This window comes from Perna viridis, chromosome 3, assembly GCF_037379345.1.
Source record: "Perna viridis isolate PV_CMFRI_1.1 ecotype Kerala chromosome 3, ASM3737934v1, whole genome shotgun sequence".
Taxonomy (NCBI): domain Eukaryota; kingdom Metazoa; phylum Mollusca; class Bivalvia; order Mytilida; family Mytilidae; genus Perna; species Perna viridis.
In genome coordinates this window covers 35,495,651-35,508,305 of record NC_142447.1, presented here as the reverse complement: position 1 = coordinate 35,508,305, position 12,655 = coordinate 35,495,651, and the positions used below count along the sequence as shown (strand labels likewise).

The window sequence follows — 12,655 nt, the reverse complement described above, 5'->3', positions numbered from 1 at the left end:
CCCGTATTGTAAATTCTTTTTAAAAATGGTTTAATGTGTCATTTTATTATGTATTCCATTGTTTATTTTATTAATTAATTAATTGACTATGATTGGAAATCTTTCTATACTGTCTGATCAGGTGTTCTTATTAAAAGAATAGAATGGAATGAAATAAAATCAAATGCCTGTCTTAGAAAGAGTGAAAATCATATGTATCAGACACAGCAATGATTATTTTAAAGGCTGGTCTATAGATCAACTCAGTCACTCTATGTTCGACACTTTGGTCAAACCTCTGCAACCAATAACACCAGAGATATATGCAGCAAATATAAAGAAAAATGAAGTAACCCGAAACAAAAAACTTAAATACTGCATAGACACAGCTACTCAAGACCATCCACCAAATTGGGCAACTCAATACTTAAAAGACCTGGAATCCCAGACAATACAGACAACAACTACAGGCAAAGACATTGCCTGGTTCTTGTGGAGGGACAACTCCACAATATATGACAACACTAGAGCAGTACATATTTCTGCAGAAGGTCCCACGGGTCATGCTGTCAAAAGAAAGAGACAACCAGGGAAACAGAATACCAGTACAGAAAAAGGCATGCATCTGAGAAAAGCACTACTCCTGAAGAAGATGACACAGTGACAGATGACCAAGCTGCAACTACTGCATTGTCTGTGCAACAATCACTAAAGTACATCATGCAGCTGGACAAGAGACAACTACAGAAAAAGGTAGATGAACATCAACATGCCATCAAATCACTTCAAGAAGAAGGGGGACAAATGAAGACTAATATTATTGATGAAATGAAATTAACTTTAATAGTAGTGGCTGTGTATGAACATTTAAATTTGTGAACTTTTCAATTTATATTTATAGTGAATTTTTCATTATAGTGCTTCCACAGTTGATACATGTAGTGCTTTTTACATACATATGAATTTCATGATTAATCTGAATTTGGATATATACCTTATAACTATATGAAATAAAATTATATTAAAGTATGATATTGTTTTTTTTTTATTTCTATTGTCCAGTCATTCTATAATTACAAAGTTTAATTATTGCAATGTAAATTAACCAAACAATACAATATATAATCAACAATACTGGAACAATACTCGGAGACAATACTGGAATAAAATTTGTTCCAGTATTGTTAACAATACTGGTATACCAGTAATGGCAGTATTGTGATCGCCTTGTTCAGGTGATCCGCCTAAGGTTTTATTTAATGCCAAAGGGCCATAAGAGTAACGATTCTGCAGCTTATTTTCACACAACTGAAAGTCTATTTCTCTTTCTCCTCTAAACTTAACTCTGACATGTGAACTACTGTAATGTATTACTAATACTAACCGAGCACGGGGCATTCCGGTGATTCGTAGTACCGCTAACCGAGTGAATTGAGAGCAGATATATGTTGTCGTTGGGTAGGTACAAAACAGATACCCCGTTAGCTCAATGCGGAACTATGTCGTGTACCTAATTAGGAACGAGATAAAAACGAAACAAAAGCGTAAAAAATCTGTGTTCTTCAACATATTATAAGAGTAAATCATGACTTCAACTTGAAGCAGTTGTTTGTTTCGTCATGTTAAAAATGGCGCTACGGTAAGTATAAAATACGAAATGGTTGTAACAATTTCATGAACCAGTACTGGCTACGTGTCGCGCAGCGCGGATCGCTTCATATGAGTTTGCATCCAATTGTGTAAATCAGGGCGTCCCCGTATCAAAATAAGATTTTTTTTCATATTTTTTCTTAATTTTTAAGCAAATGCCTTTCACCTTTCAGTTTTCAAACAGTAAATTTAGTCAAATAACAGTAGATTTGGATTTATTCTATTACACTAACAAAAGGTTCTATAAGGGTTGCAAAAAACAACAAAGACATAACAAAACAACACCAAATACAAAAACGACAAAGACACATAAAATAAACAAAAACATAACAAGAAAGGATATGGTTCTACATATTTACAAATGCATTTATATTTAAAATTCAATTAGAATCAAATGCATTTCTTTCATCAATTATTACATAAAAAAGTCGACCACACTATGACTTAATTAAAAGGCTACCGTACAGTTTTTTTTAAAATTAAATATTAACATTAATGAAAGTGCAGTAGTAAAATTGTACGTGGTAATTACGATTATTATCGGTGCTCACTCAATGAGTAAATCAATAAATTTTACGAAATAAAAGTTGGTGTATCAGTTTACACAATACGAATGAATCAGTCGTTCCATTTAATAATTACACTACAATCAATTATAGACTTCTATCATGGTCGTCTTCTACCTTTTCTTTTACAATAAGGTTTAAGTTGTGGGTGCTAAGTTGATAAGTTTAAGCTGATTGTCTTTCGACGAAGACATACCTGCAAATATAAAGAATGCAATGGCCGATTTTGGAATCGAAGACTTTCCCCATAACTATGGAACAGGCCCTAACAATACCGGTAATCACTCAGCTGAAACTAACGACTCCCCACACAAGAGAAGTCAACAAAACAACTTGAACGGAACTCGAGCGCAAAGCAATGCCGATGGAAAGATTGATTTAGACAGCGGAAACAAAACCACAGAGGACACAACACCAAAACAATATGAAGTAAAAGATGAGTCACCGCACCATGAAAAGAAACTTGCTTTGGACAAGGACTTTAAAAGCCAAAGCAAAGAGGATAAAAAACAAGGAACAATCAAAAGTATGAGCAATCCCTCGGAACAAATCAAGGAAACCGCGAGTGTAAAAAGCATCCCAGACTTGGTAAGTGAAACTGAAAAGGAAAAGAGAATATTCGAACTGACGGAAACCGAAAAAGACGGATCAGCAAATCTAGCACACAATAATTCTTCAAAAGAAACGAATAAAACACATTCGAACGAACCTCACGATACTGTTTCAAAGGAAAACAATTTCACTGAAAATAAGAATTTTAGTCTTGGAAGCGAAAAAACTGCTTACTCTATTCTTGAAATCACCAGTCAATGTTCTGAGCACAACGATGATTTCATTTTTATTTGTGATAGGTGTGATGTTCCTGTTTGTAGAACGTGCGTTGTAAGAGAACACAAGGGACATAAACTATCGGACATTGAAGAAACTGCCACATCAAGAGAAAATGCTCTGGCGAACGTTTTGACACCAAGGATAGCTGGGGCTGTTAGAAATTCAAGTGAAATGAGCCTTAATCTTTCAACATTTGATTCTGAAATCAGCGAAATAAATCGAGCTATTCAACAACACGGAGAAGCGATTAAAGAGGCCGTCGACAGGCAGGTCTTACTGATGACCAAGAATGTAAAAGAAAAGTCAAGCAGGAGAAAAATCAAATATCTAGAATTGAACAGAACATTAGAGGATGCGGTTAAAAAAGGAAAATCCTTACAAAAACGCCATCAAGATCTTACTAATTCCAAAAACGACGGCGCTTTGATTTTGCAACTGAAGCGTCTAACTCAAGATGCTAAAAATTTCGATTATCCGCCAGTTCCAAGTTTTCCTTCCGTCAAGTACAATGCGCCTAAAATTGTAGAGAGTGATATTGCTGCATTGTTTGGATCTTTCAGCTTTATGTAAGTTGATTGTAACGATTTTTGTGACATGTCACATGAAATATGACGGTCATTTTCAGCAACATCAGCATGTACATGTAGATTTTTCACAAAATGCATTCTTGTATACTTTAACCCCGTTACATTTATTGCGCATGTTCTAAATCAGGAATTTCAGTATTTATTGTTTTGTTTTCACTTTCAGTTTATTTTTATGTTGCTAGAGTATAAAGGGGCAACTATTTCGCTGTACCTGAATATAGTGTTGTTTTGGGGCCAGCTGCAGTCTGTCCTGTGGCGTTAGGGTTTCCTCGTCATTCATTGAAGATCCATAGGTGGCCTTGAGCTGACATTTTTCATCCCGATGAGGTTGTTGTCTCTGCCCGTTCTCGTTATATAACATTCGTCAATCTTTACTCTGTTGTATTATGAACGGTTTCTATTTCAGTGACATGGACCACAGGACAAGCAAACATCCCAAAATGATACCTCCTTCAAATATGTAAGTATGTTGGTCTTCATTCTTAGTTTTGTACAGTAAAATCAAGAAAAACCTTCATGATTGGAGCGTCACTTTATTTGTTGTAGTATACACATTGTGTTGTCCCTTTTTATTTTGGGGCAAAAATCTGTTCTTTTTTTTAACATTTGATGATTTCCACAATTTGGCTGTCTTAATGATAAATGATGTGATCTTTTAATTCCAATTCCAAAATTTTCAACTGATCTGTATTACGACGTTTTAGCACGACAAAAAAAATCATTAAACTCTGCGTGGAAATTTAGAGCATCAACAGACTATATGTTTGTGAATGATTCCACCAAAGTGAAACATACAAGCGAAACCATTTTATTATTACCATAGTTCGCAGCAAATTGATATGGAAAAAATAATAATAAATAAATAAATAAACGATGCCTGCCCATTAAAATATATTTAAAAGTTTTTGTTTTTTGGGTTTTTTTTTAAGGTATGATATTATCTCTTCTTTATAGTTACTCCATACCGAAACACAGATGGCAGTGTTGCAGATGTGGGTAAGTAAATTATAAGGCATGCAAAAAGAGGTGTCCATGCGAGTCAAGCACGATAACAAAAAAACCTGTCAGTAATAGGACGAGTTCATAGGCCACAAAAGCCCGAAAAAATCTATGGATTCAGTAGTTTATATTTTTTTTAAATGTCCATAATATGACCGAACCGATATCGAACTTTGGTTTTCTAAGTTATCAAATTGCAAAACAACACTCTAAAGGGGGAGCAATGCTATTCTTTGCTCATTTTGCCCGTATTTTGCAAAATAAAATTCCGAAAGGGAGTGTTCCAACCCTTCCCCCTCCCTGGATATGCCATCGAATTGTTTCGTAAACTAACAAAGGAATCTATCTAGATTTTTTTTAATGAGCTCGTTAAGTCCAGAAAATCTTGCTTATCGGAACTTTGTTTTTGACTTGATTGCTGTTTTTTAAAGGTGATAAGTCTAGTTAAGCGGGTTTTAAAATTTCCGCGTGATCAGCTGGTTTTTTGTGTTTGACTGAAGCACTGTGGGTCACTTCCTATATGCCAGTATATACAGAAGTGCCGCTAGAGTAGGTCTGCTTTTCAAGAGTTGAAATACGAGTATATGATTGAACCTTAAATTTTCTACTTTACTATGTGAAAGAATTGTCATTTCTGATCAACTGTACTATATCAGTGGGTCATAATTCTTTAATTTAAATGTATAATTTATTGCTAAGACAAATTCACCTATTAGCACTAAATAATCTACAACTAGTGTCTTCTCTTTTAAAATTCAAAACAAAACAAACCAAAAAAATAAAATAAAATAAAAAAAAAAAAAAAGGGAAACACCACCACTTAATAAAACCTCGTCACCATCTGTCATCCGACTATATACTCAATTAAAAAGTATTGCATGATAAATATTTTGGGTTCTTATATAGATCCTTTATAAACATAATTCATAGAATAGCTTAATATTATTGCAGAACATACCAACTGAATGAGTAAGTATACATTTGATTTTATGATCCTACCATCTTTAATTATCATGGGATAAGGTGGTGGTATCGGACTTACCTCGAAAAATGTCTTTCCCTGTTCATTCATTCATGCCCATGCAACGAATTCCAAGCATTTAGGGAATACTCGAATTCATTAATAGTAAAACTGCATTTCATTACTGCATGTTGTGCTTGTATGAAATATTTTAATCAATACGTAGATAGTATACAAGGGCGAAAAAATATTATCTCCCTTGGACATGTATTATACATCCAATTATTTTTCATTTAAATCCTTAAATTGTAAATTTGAACAAGTCTAAAGCAATATAAAATATTTAAATTCGGATTCAATTGCTGAAATATAGTAAAAATGACAATTAGATAAAATTTTGCAATGTATCATTAATATGTACAACTTGTTAATAGTTTAAGAAAAATTATGACTTTAAATTCCCAAGGCGCCTCATGGAAGTAAATGAGTAACTCGGACTCCACTTAATAGTGGAATTTTGTGGAACGAAATCCATCTTCAGAGATGGATTGCACTAACATGAATCTTCAATCAAACACACCAAACGCTACTGAAGTGGGAATCGCTTTCCCGTCAATTGATATCTGCAGGCAGTAAACTGAGATACCTTTTGATACCTATCACGGATAATTTTTAATTCGAAAAAAAGAAGAGTTGGAAAAAAACTTGTGAATTCTCATTTCAATTTCGTAAATTACATAACACAAACGAGTACACTCAGATTATTTTGAATAAAAAAATTTCAGCCTGAACTGGAAATGTAACGAGTCAAGGTACAAGATTAAGATGAACAGGATTTGTAAAATGGCGGACTTTATTATATTGAGTGGATGTCAAGCCCGTGCCTTACTCTGTGTTTGTTAGATATATTCGTGCTTGTGGTTTACTCGTCTTGACGTACACGTAAATTTCTAACTTGCTATACACAATTAATATTTATGATAATAAATGATCACAATTAATGAACAGATGCAAAACAAAAAATAAAAACAAACAAAAACAAACAAACAAAACAAAATAAGATGTTCTGTAAGTACACAACAGAAATTAAATATAATGTTCGAGTTGTCACTGTACAATATAGTATCTAAAAAATCTTTCTCTTTTTTTTTTGTTAAAGCACCATAAGGTAAGTGGGTTTCGTATTTTTAACTTTACCAATCAAAAGTGAAATAAATAACTTTTTTTTTTTAAATTGGTTAATCGACTTCTATTACTTCTGAAGCATTGCTGGGAAAATACATATTATATACTATGAGTAAAGCAAAACGAGTAATTTCTTCAAATTAGCATTTAAATAAAACATATAGTTAAACTTACGGCAATTCCAGCTACAGTTTTAGTTTCTCTGTGTGGATACAGATAATGCGGAACGAGTTTACTTTATACTAGTATACGATTCCTTTCAGTCCAAATATTAGACTTATTTTACTTAAAAAGTTTGCATGTCTTGAATTTATGCTATATCTTACTTTGTAGGATCTACAATAACAAGTAAGTATTACTAACTTTATGTTATGAACAAAACCAAATCGTAAAAAATACAACCCAAAAAGTATGTAACAGGGCCTTCCTGTATCCATTGAAGTAAGATTATGTCACATCAAAATCTTAAAAGTAAAACTGGTCAACTGCAACTGTCTAAGTTTTTCGATCGCCATTATTGATACAGCATATCGATAAGACGTAGCCATCTACCATTAACACAATCATTTCACTTAGCGTTTTTTGCCGAATCGCACCAGATAAACATGAGCAATTGAGTAGTTTTTTTCAGGAAAACATGAAACTAATGACTTCTAAACAAGCTGTCCATGTGAAAATCAGCCAAAGTCTATGATATTGGTTTAACAACATACATTTTTACGACTGATTTTTGTTTGTTACAATGTAAAGTTTAATATGTATGTATGTCGAGTAGTATAAAGATTTTTTTAAATCGACAATGAATGACTCAGAATAATATTTTAAAATTCCCTTACAAGGCAACAAAATTTTGCATAAAGTAAAGAGTTATCTCCCTTATTCTATGAATCTCAATGCTTTCTTGTGTAATTATCTTTAATCGTTGCAGTAAATCAAAAGCCAAAGTTCAACTTTGAGAAAGGATGCATTTGTGATATGAAATGGATGAAAAAGTTTTGAGAACAAAATTAAATTGTCATTTGTCACCAACTGCCTGATTTTTGCATGGACACCCTCACAGTAGAAACAAATAAGAGAACCACACTTAATGAAAAAAAAATAAATAAATAAAAAAATGATGCATTTGTATAAATATCATCATGTAAATAAAATGTTTTAAATATTTTCATTTCAGCCTTTTCTTGTAAGTATATTTTAACGCTTTGGATGCCAGCTAAAAATATTAACATTCTTATTATTTAAATCATAGTTTTCGCGATTGGTTACAATTCCTTTTTCTTTTTGTTACAAGCCAATGGCTATCCTTGTTGTATGATGTATGAAGTATGTGTGATAAAGTTTCGTGCTTGTCACCTTTGCTTTCAGCCTCATCACTGGCTAGCAGCAGTCACGCTATGAAAGGGGCATACATTACGTAAGTCTTACTATCTGTTATAACCTCTCTACGACAAGACTACTGTGGCCAGATATGGAATCTTTCTCGAGGTGAAAAACAAAAAATAATCCTCACGACCACAAGCAACTACTTGGATGAGTCTATGTACCTAGGCGTACGGCATGGCAGACCCACCGGTGTGTTGATATGCGATGATACCTGCAAACCTAGAACCCAACTATGCATTAAATGACCCAATGCATTGTGGTTGACTTGGGAAACGTCAAATGTTATGAAATTAAATCCAAAAGAAAATTAGGTTATATGAAACTTGTGAGCAAAACTGCAAAGGTATAAGGGATAGAAAAGCCGACTCTTCAAGTAGACGGATTAGCACCTCTAACATATACACAACTTTCTTACAGAAACGACATCGGACTTGACAGCGGCTTGAGATTTAAGCAATAACAAGGGCACTTTATGACGCGAAAGACAATGAAGTTGCTTTCATCTTAGTATCCAATCAAAATTGGGACAATGTCTCAAACATAATATAAAAAAACGAGAATACTTGCATGCTGCCAAGGAAATGGAGACATACAGTATTAAAATTTTAGGACGAAGTGAAGAAAGATGGAATACATACTTGACAACACTTACCAATGGTCATATCATCATTTATTCAGCCAACATGAACTCCTGTTACCCTAGGATTAAGGAGTCGAATGCATTATTTTTTTATATTTTGTGTGCTTCTTTTGTATAATGCTACAAGGCGGTTGTCCATGCAAAAACCAGGCAGTGACAAATCTATGGTTTAATATCACCTAGGGTTTGTTACCAACTTTCAGACAACAACACTATTTCAGGTTTAATTACCAATAAACAATGCAGATAAAGAAGAGAAATATGACTTTTACATCTCACTGCAAATCATTGTAAACTCTGTACCAATAAGAAGCATTCCCACGATAATTGCAGACCTAAATGCAACAGTTGCTAAAAGCTGGAAAGGAAGATATAGAAATCCAAATGGAATGGGTAAAATAAATGTAAAAGCTGAACTCTGATTATCGCAATGTACATGATCTACTAATAGATGGTACACCCCATCCTATAAATTGTCACAAAGTAATATGGGTTTCACTCCTTCACTCTTATGAGGCTGACTTTATAACTAATTTGATCAGAAAGAAAGAATATCGTTTGGCTAGATCCTTCAATCTCAGTTTCCGCTATATAGATGACGTATTATCTTTAAACAATCCTAGTTTCGGGGATTTGATACATCACATCTATCCAAAAGAACTTGAGATAAAGGATACTACAGACACTGTGAAGTCAGCCTCATATCTTGACCTACACTTAGAAATCGATGGTAAAGGAAAACTATTGACCAAACTTTACGACAAACGTGATGACTTTTCATTCAGAATTGTCAACTTTCCTTTCATCTGTTGGAACATCCCTTTGGCTCCTGCGTATGGAGTGTTCATATCACAGCTCATACGTTATGCCAAAGCTTGCCGAAACTACGCAGACTTTTTGTATCGCGCTAGAACTCTACCAAATAGGCTTCTGGAACAGGGTTATGTTGCTACAAGATTGAAGTCATCACTATAGAAGTTTTATGGTCGTCATCATGAACTCGTGGATCGTTATAGTGTATCCATCTGCACCATGAAAACTGATTTATTCAACGTGTCATAGTTTTCCTTTCCTCGTTTGTCTACCCCGGACTTGACTTTTTATAAGCAACTCGGTGGGTGTTTCTAGAAAAGCAGAGGACGCTTACCCTACCCGTGCACCTGGTCCATGCTCCTAGCTTTTAGTGGAGTCCGAGTTGCCCATTTACTTTTGTTACTTTGTATGTATGATTTTAGTTACTTTATGTTCTTTGTTGTGTTTGTCTGTTTTCCATGTCTGGTCTTTGTCGCTGGATTACATTCTTTTGATTACCCTATAACCTTGGTTCCCTTGATTACTCTTTCACCAACTGGAGATATTGAGAACCAAAGACCGTATTGATATATCCCAAAGATTAAGGTTATCTCTGCGAGATGTGCAAGAGAGGATCTGATATATCATCAGATCACCACCTCCTCATTGCCAAGCTATAATCTAAAACAAAAATACTAAACATACAAAGATGAAGATCTGTTCAAAGTTGTTCAAGGCTATCAAATTTTACTCCAAAACAAATTACAATGACGATTCTAACAACAACACAGCATTTTAATTATTACAAATAACATAGTTTAATCAGGTAAAGAAGCTGTTAGTTACCTCACACGAAACCGCAAACTTTGGGTGTCTCAATATACATGTCAAAAATCAACCAGGAAGACAGATCACAGATAAGGTTCTGCCTACAATAACATGACAACAGAAGAGGAACACAAAATAACAGTATGGCAATATAAACAAAGAGGTGAAGAAAAGTTGCTTACAAGGTAGGAGGAAGCTATAGAGACCTCGTTGCCAAAGAAGCTGAATATGTCTGTGGCAAAAGAGACATCAAAATCATGTACAACATTACAGGGCAATTAAGTTATAAACTATTACCTGAAATACAGCAATCAAAGACAAATAAAAAAAAATTACTTTAACAAAAGGTAGAAAGAGCATGATATACTAAACAGATCAGCACCTGGCGATCCACCTGAACTAAAAATGGTCTAATATTAGATATCCGAATCAATTATATTACTAAAGCTGATGTTACTAAAGCCATCAAAATAAGAAAAATGGGAAAGCAGGATGTATTGTCCACATTCCATTGCAACAACTGAAGAGGCATCACTTTACTTTATATCCCTAGCAAACGGATTTGCAGCATTATTTTAAGGAGAATAAAAAAAGTTGACAAGAAATTTAGGGATGAACAGGGTGGCTCCAGGAAAGAAAGATCACATGTAAACCAAATATCTTCTTTGATATCTAATATTGAACAGACAATAGAATGGAAAAACCACCTTACCTGAATTTTGTGGACTTCCAAAAGACTTTTGACAGCATCGACCTCCAGGTCCTTTACAATATTCTTTATTATGGAATTCCACAAAGAGTAATCAAATTCAAAAATACCAATTATGTATGTTAGAACACTTATATGACCAATCTACTAATACACGGTGGAAAAAGACTAAACCAGATGATCTGGTGTAAGTCAAGATTGTTTTCACTCTCATCTCCTTGTTCTGATTTTAGTTGATTGGGACAATAAAATAGCCCTCAGAGATTCGAAAGATATGGGAAAGACATTTACATCTTGTCTTAAAGACGTAGAGCTTACTAATGACAATTTTAACTATCCCATTGCTTTCAACATACGCAACATCAGATAATCAGTCTTGAGACATCAAAATAGGTCTTCCCATAAACCCGTTTTATCGCAGAAGAAATTTTACATACATAGGAAGTATCGTCAGTACATAAAGAGCCATATATAAAGACATTGCAGCAAGAAAAAACACACCAGATATGTTCCATGCATAAGCTTGTTTGGATAGCCGTGACTTTAAAAGAACTAGCTTTAAGATAGAATATTTGATACCAATGTCAAATCTGTTCTCTTATAAGAATACACACATTTGCTAACCTAATTCTCAGAGTGTTCTGTCTGCGTCTTTGATAGAGCTTAATTTGAAACTTGCGCTACCCTTTCGGTGCACCTGGTCCATGCTTTCAGTTTTTAGTAGAGTCGGAGTTGTCATTTACTTTTGTTACTTTGTACATATTATTTTGATTATTTTATGTTCTTTGTTGTGTGTCTGTTTCCCATGTCTGGTCTTTGTTCCTGGATTACATTCTTTTGATTTCCGCTAGATTTTTGGTTCCCTAGATTACTCTTTCGCTTACAAAGTTTTAATTTATGCTTAGTCTATCCTTAATGCCAAAAATTCAAACATTCGTCACATCTTAAGTATGGTTCTGCCTAAAAACCAGGCCGAAGGTGATTTATCATATCTTAAGATAATCAATTAAACTGTATAAGTACATTTGTTAGGCCATAAAAACAACTCTTCCTACGTTCATGCCCTTGAATCTGCTACTTATCGTAAAACTTGTTTTTTGACTGGGTATAGTGTAAAAATTCTGACGGGAAATTTTCCCATACTTTTTCTGTAGTAGAACATAACCAAATTTTAAATTTTGATAACTCCAGTGGAGTACTTTTATTAGCGCTTATGTTTCCTATTACAGTTTCTGTGGGACGTACAGAAGATTTGCAATGAAAAAATATTTGGTATTAAGAAATGCATGAATCACCCTTTATAAGCATCTCCCTGGCTGGTTTTAAGGCAGAGTCGTACTTCAAATGAAATATATGTGAATACTTCATTCATACAACTAAAATAAGTTGACCTGATCGCGAGTGACTATGAAGAATCGGGATAAGTAATTTGTCGTGTAGAATAAAGTTCTACAACCAAATTACAATTATACACACTAATGGTTCTATTCAGACACTTCATGTGGGATCTGAAAGCATTTCATTTTATTTTGCTCTAATTACCAT

The 12,655-nt window shown here is 34.0% G+C and overlaps 2 protein-coding genes across 3 annotated transcripts in view; one reads left to right on the top strand and one right to left on the bottom strand.

The window, feature by feature from the left end:
* LOC148622038 (uncharacterized) overlaps positions 1-1,609 on the bottom strand; it is a 37,284-nt gene extending 35,675 nt beyond the window's left edge. The window contains exon 1 of one of the 2 annotated variants that reach the window (XM_088571524.1): positions 1,364-1,609. The gene's annotated coding sequence lies outside the window, so the exon portion shown is untranslated. The remainder of the gene's footprint in view (positions 1-1,363) is intronic. The other variant, XM_088571523.1, reaches the window with a different exon arrangement.
* A 683-nt stretch (positions 1,610-2,292) lies between these two features.
* LOC148622037 (uncharacterized) lies at positions 2,293-5,621 on the top strand. Its single transcript, XM_088571522.1, has 4 exons — positions 2,293-3,592; positions 4,020-4,073; positions 4,568-4,609; positions 5,564-5,621. Exons 1-4 carry the CDS (start codon positions 2,412-2,414, stop codon positions 5,583-5,585), a joined length of 1,299 nt encoding a protein of 432 aa, XP_088427648.1. The 5' UTR covers positions 2,293-2,411; the 3' UTR covers positions 5,586-5,621.
* Positions 5,622-12,655: the final 7,034 nt, after the last annotated feature.

Excerpts from the sequence above, each read along its gene's own strand:
- LOC148622037 (XM_088571522.1), top strand. The coding sequence starts at position 2,412 with ATGGCCGATTTTGGAATCGAAGACTTTCCCCATAACTATGGAACAGGC. Across the intron at positions 3,593-4,019 it reads TTTGGATCTTTCAGCTTTAT|TGACATGGACCACAGGACAA; the intron begins GTAAGTTGATTG and ends TTTCTATTTCAG. Across the intron at positions 4,074-4,567 it reads ATGATACCTCCTTCAAATAT|TTACTCCATACCGAAACACA; the intron begins GTAAGTATGTTG and ends TCTTCTTTATAG.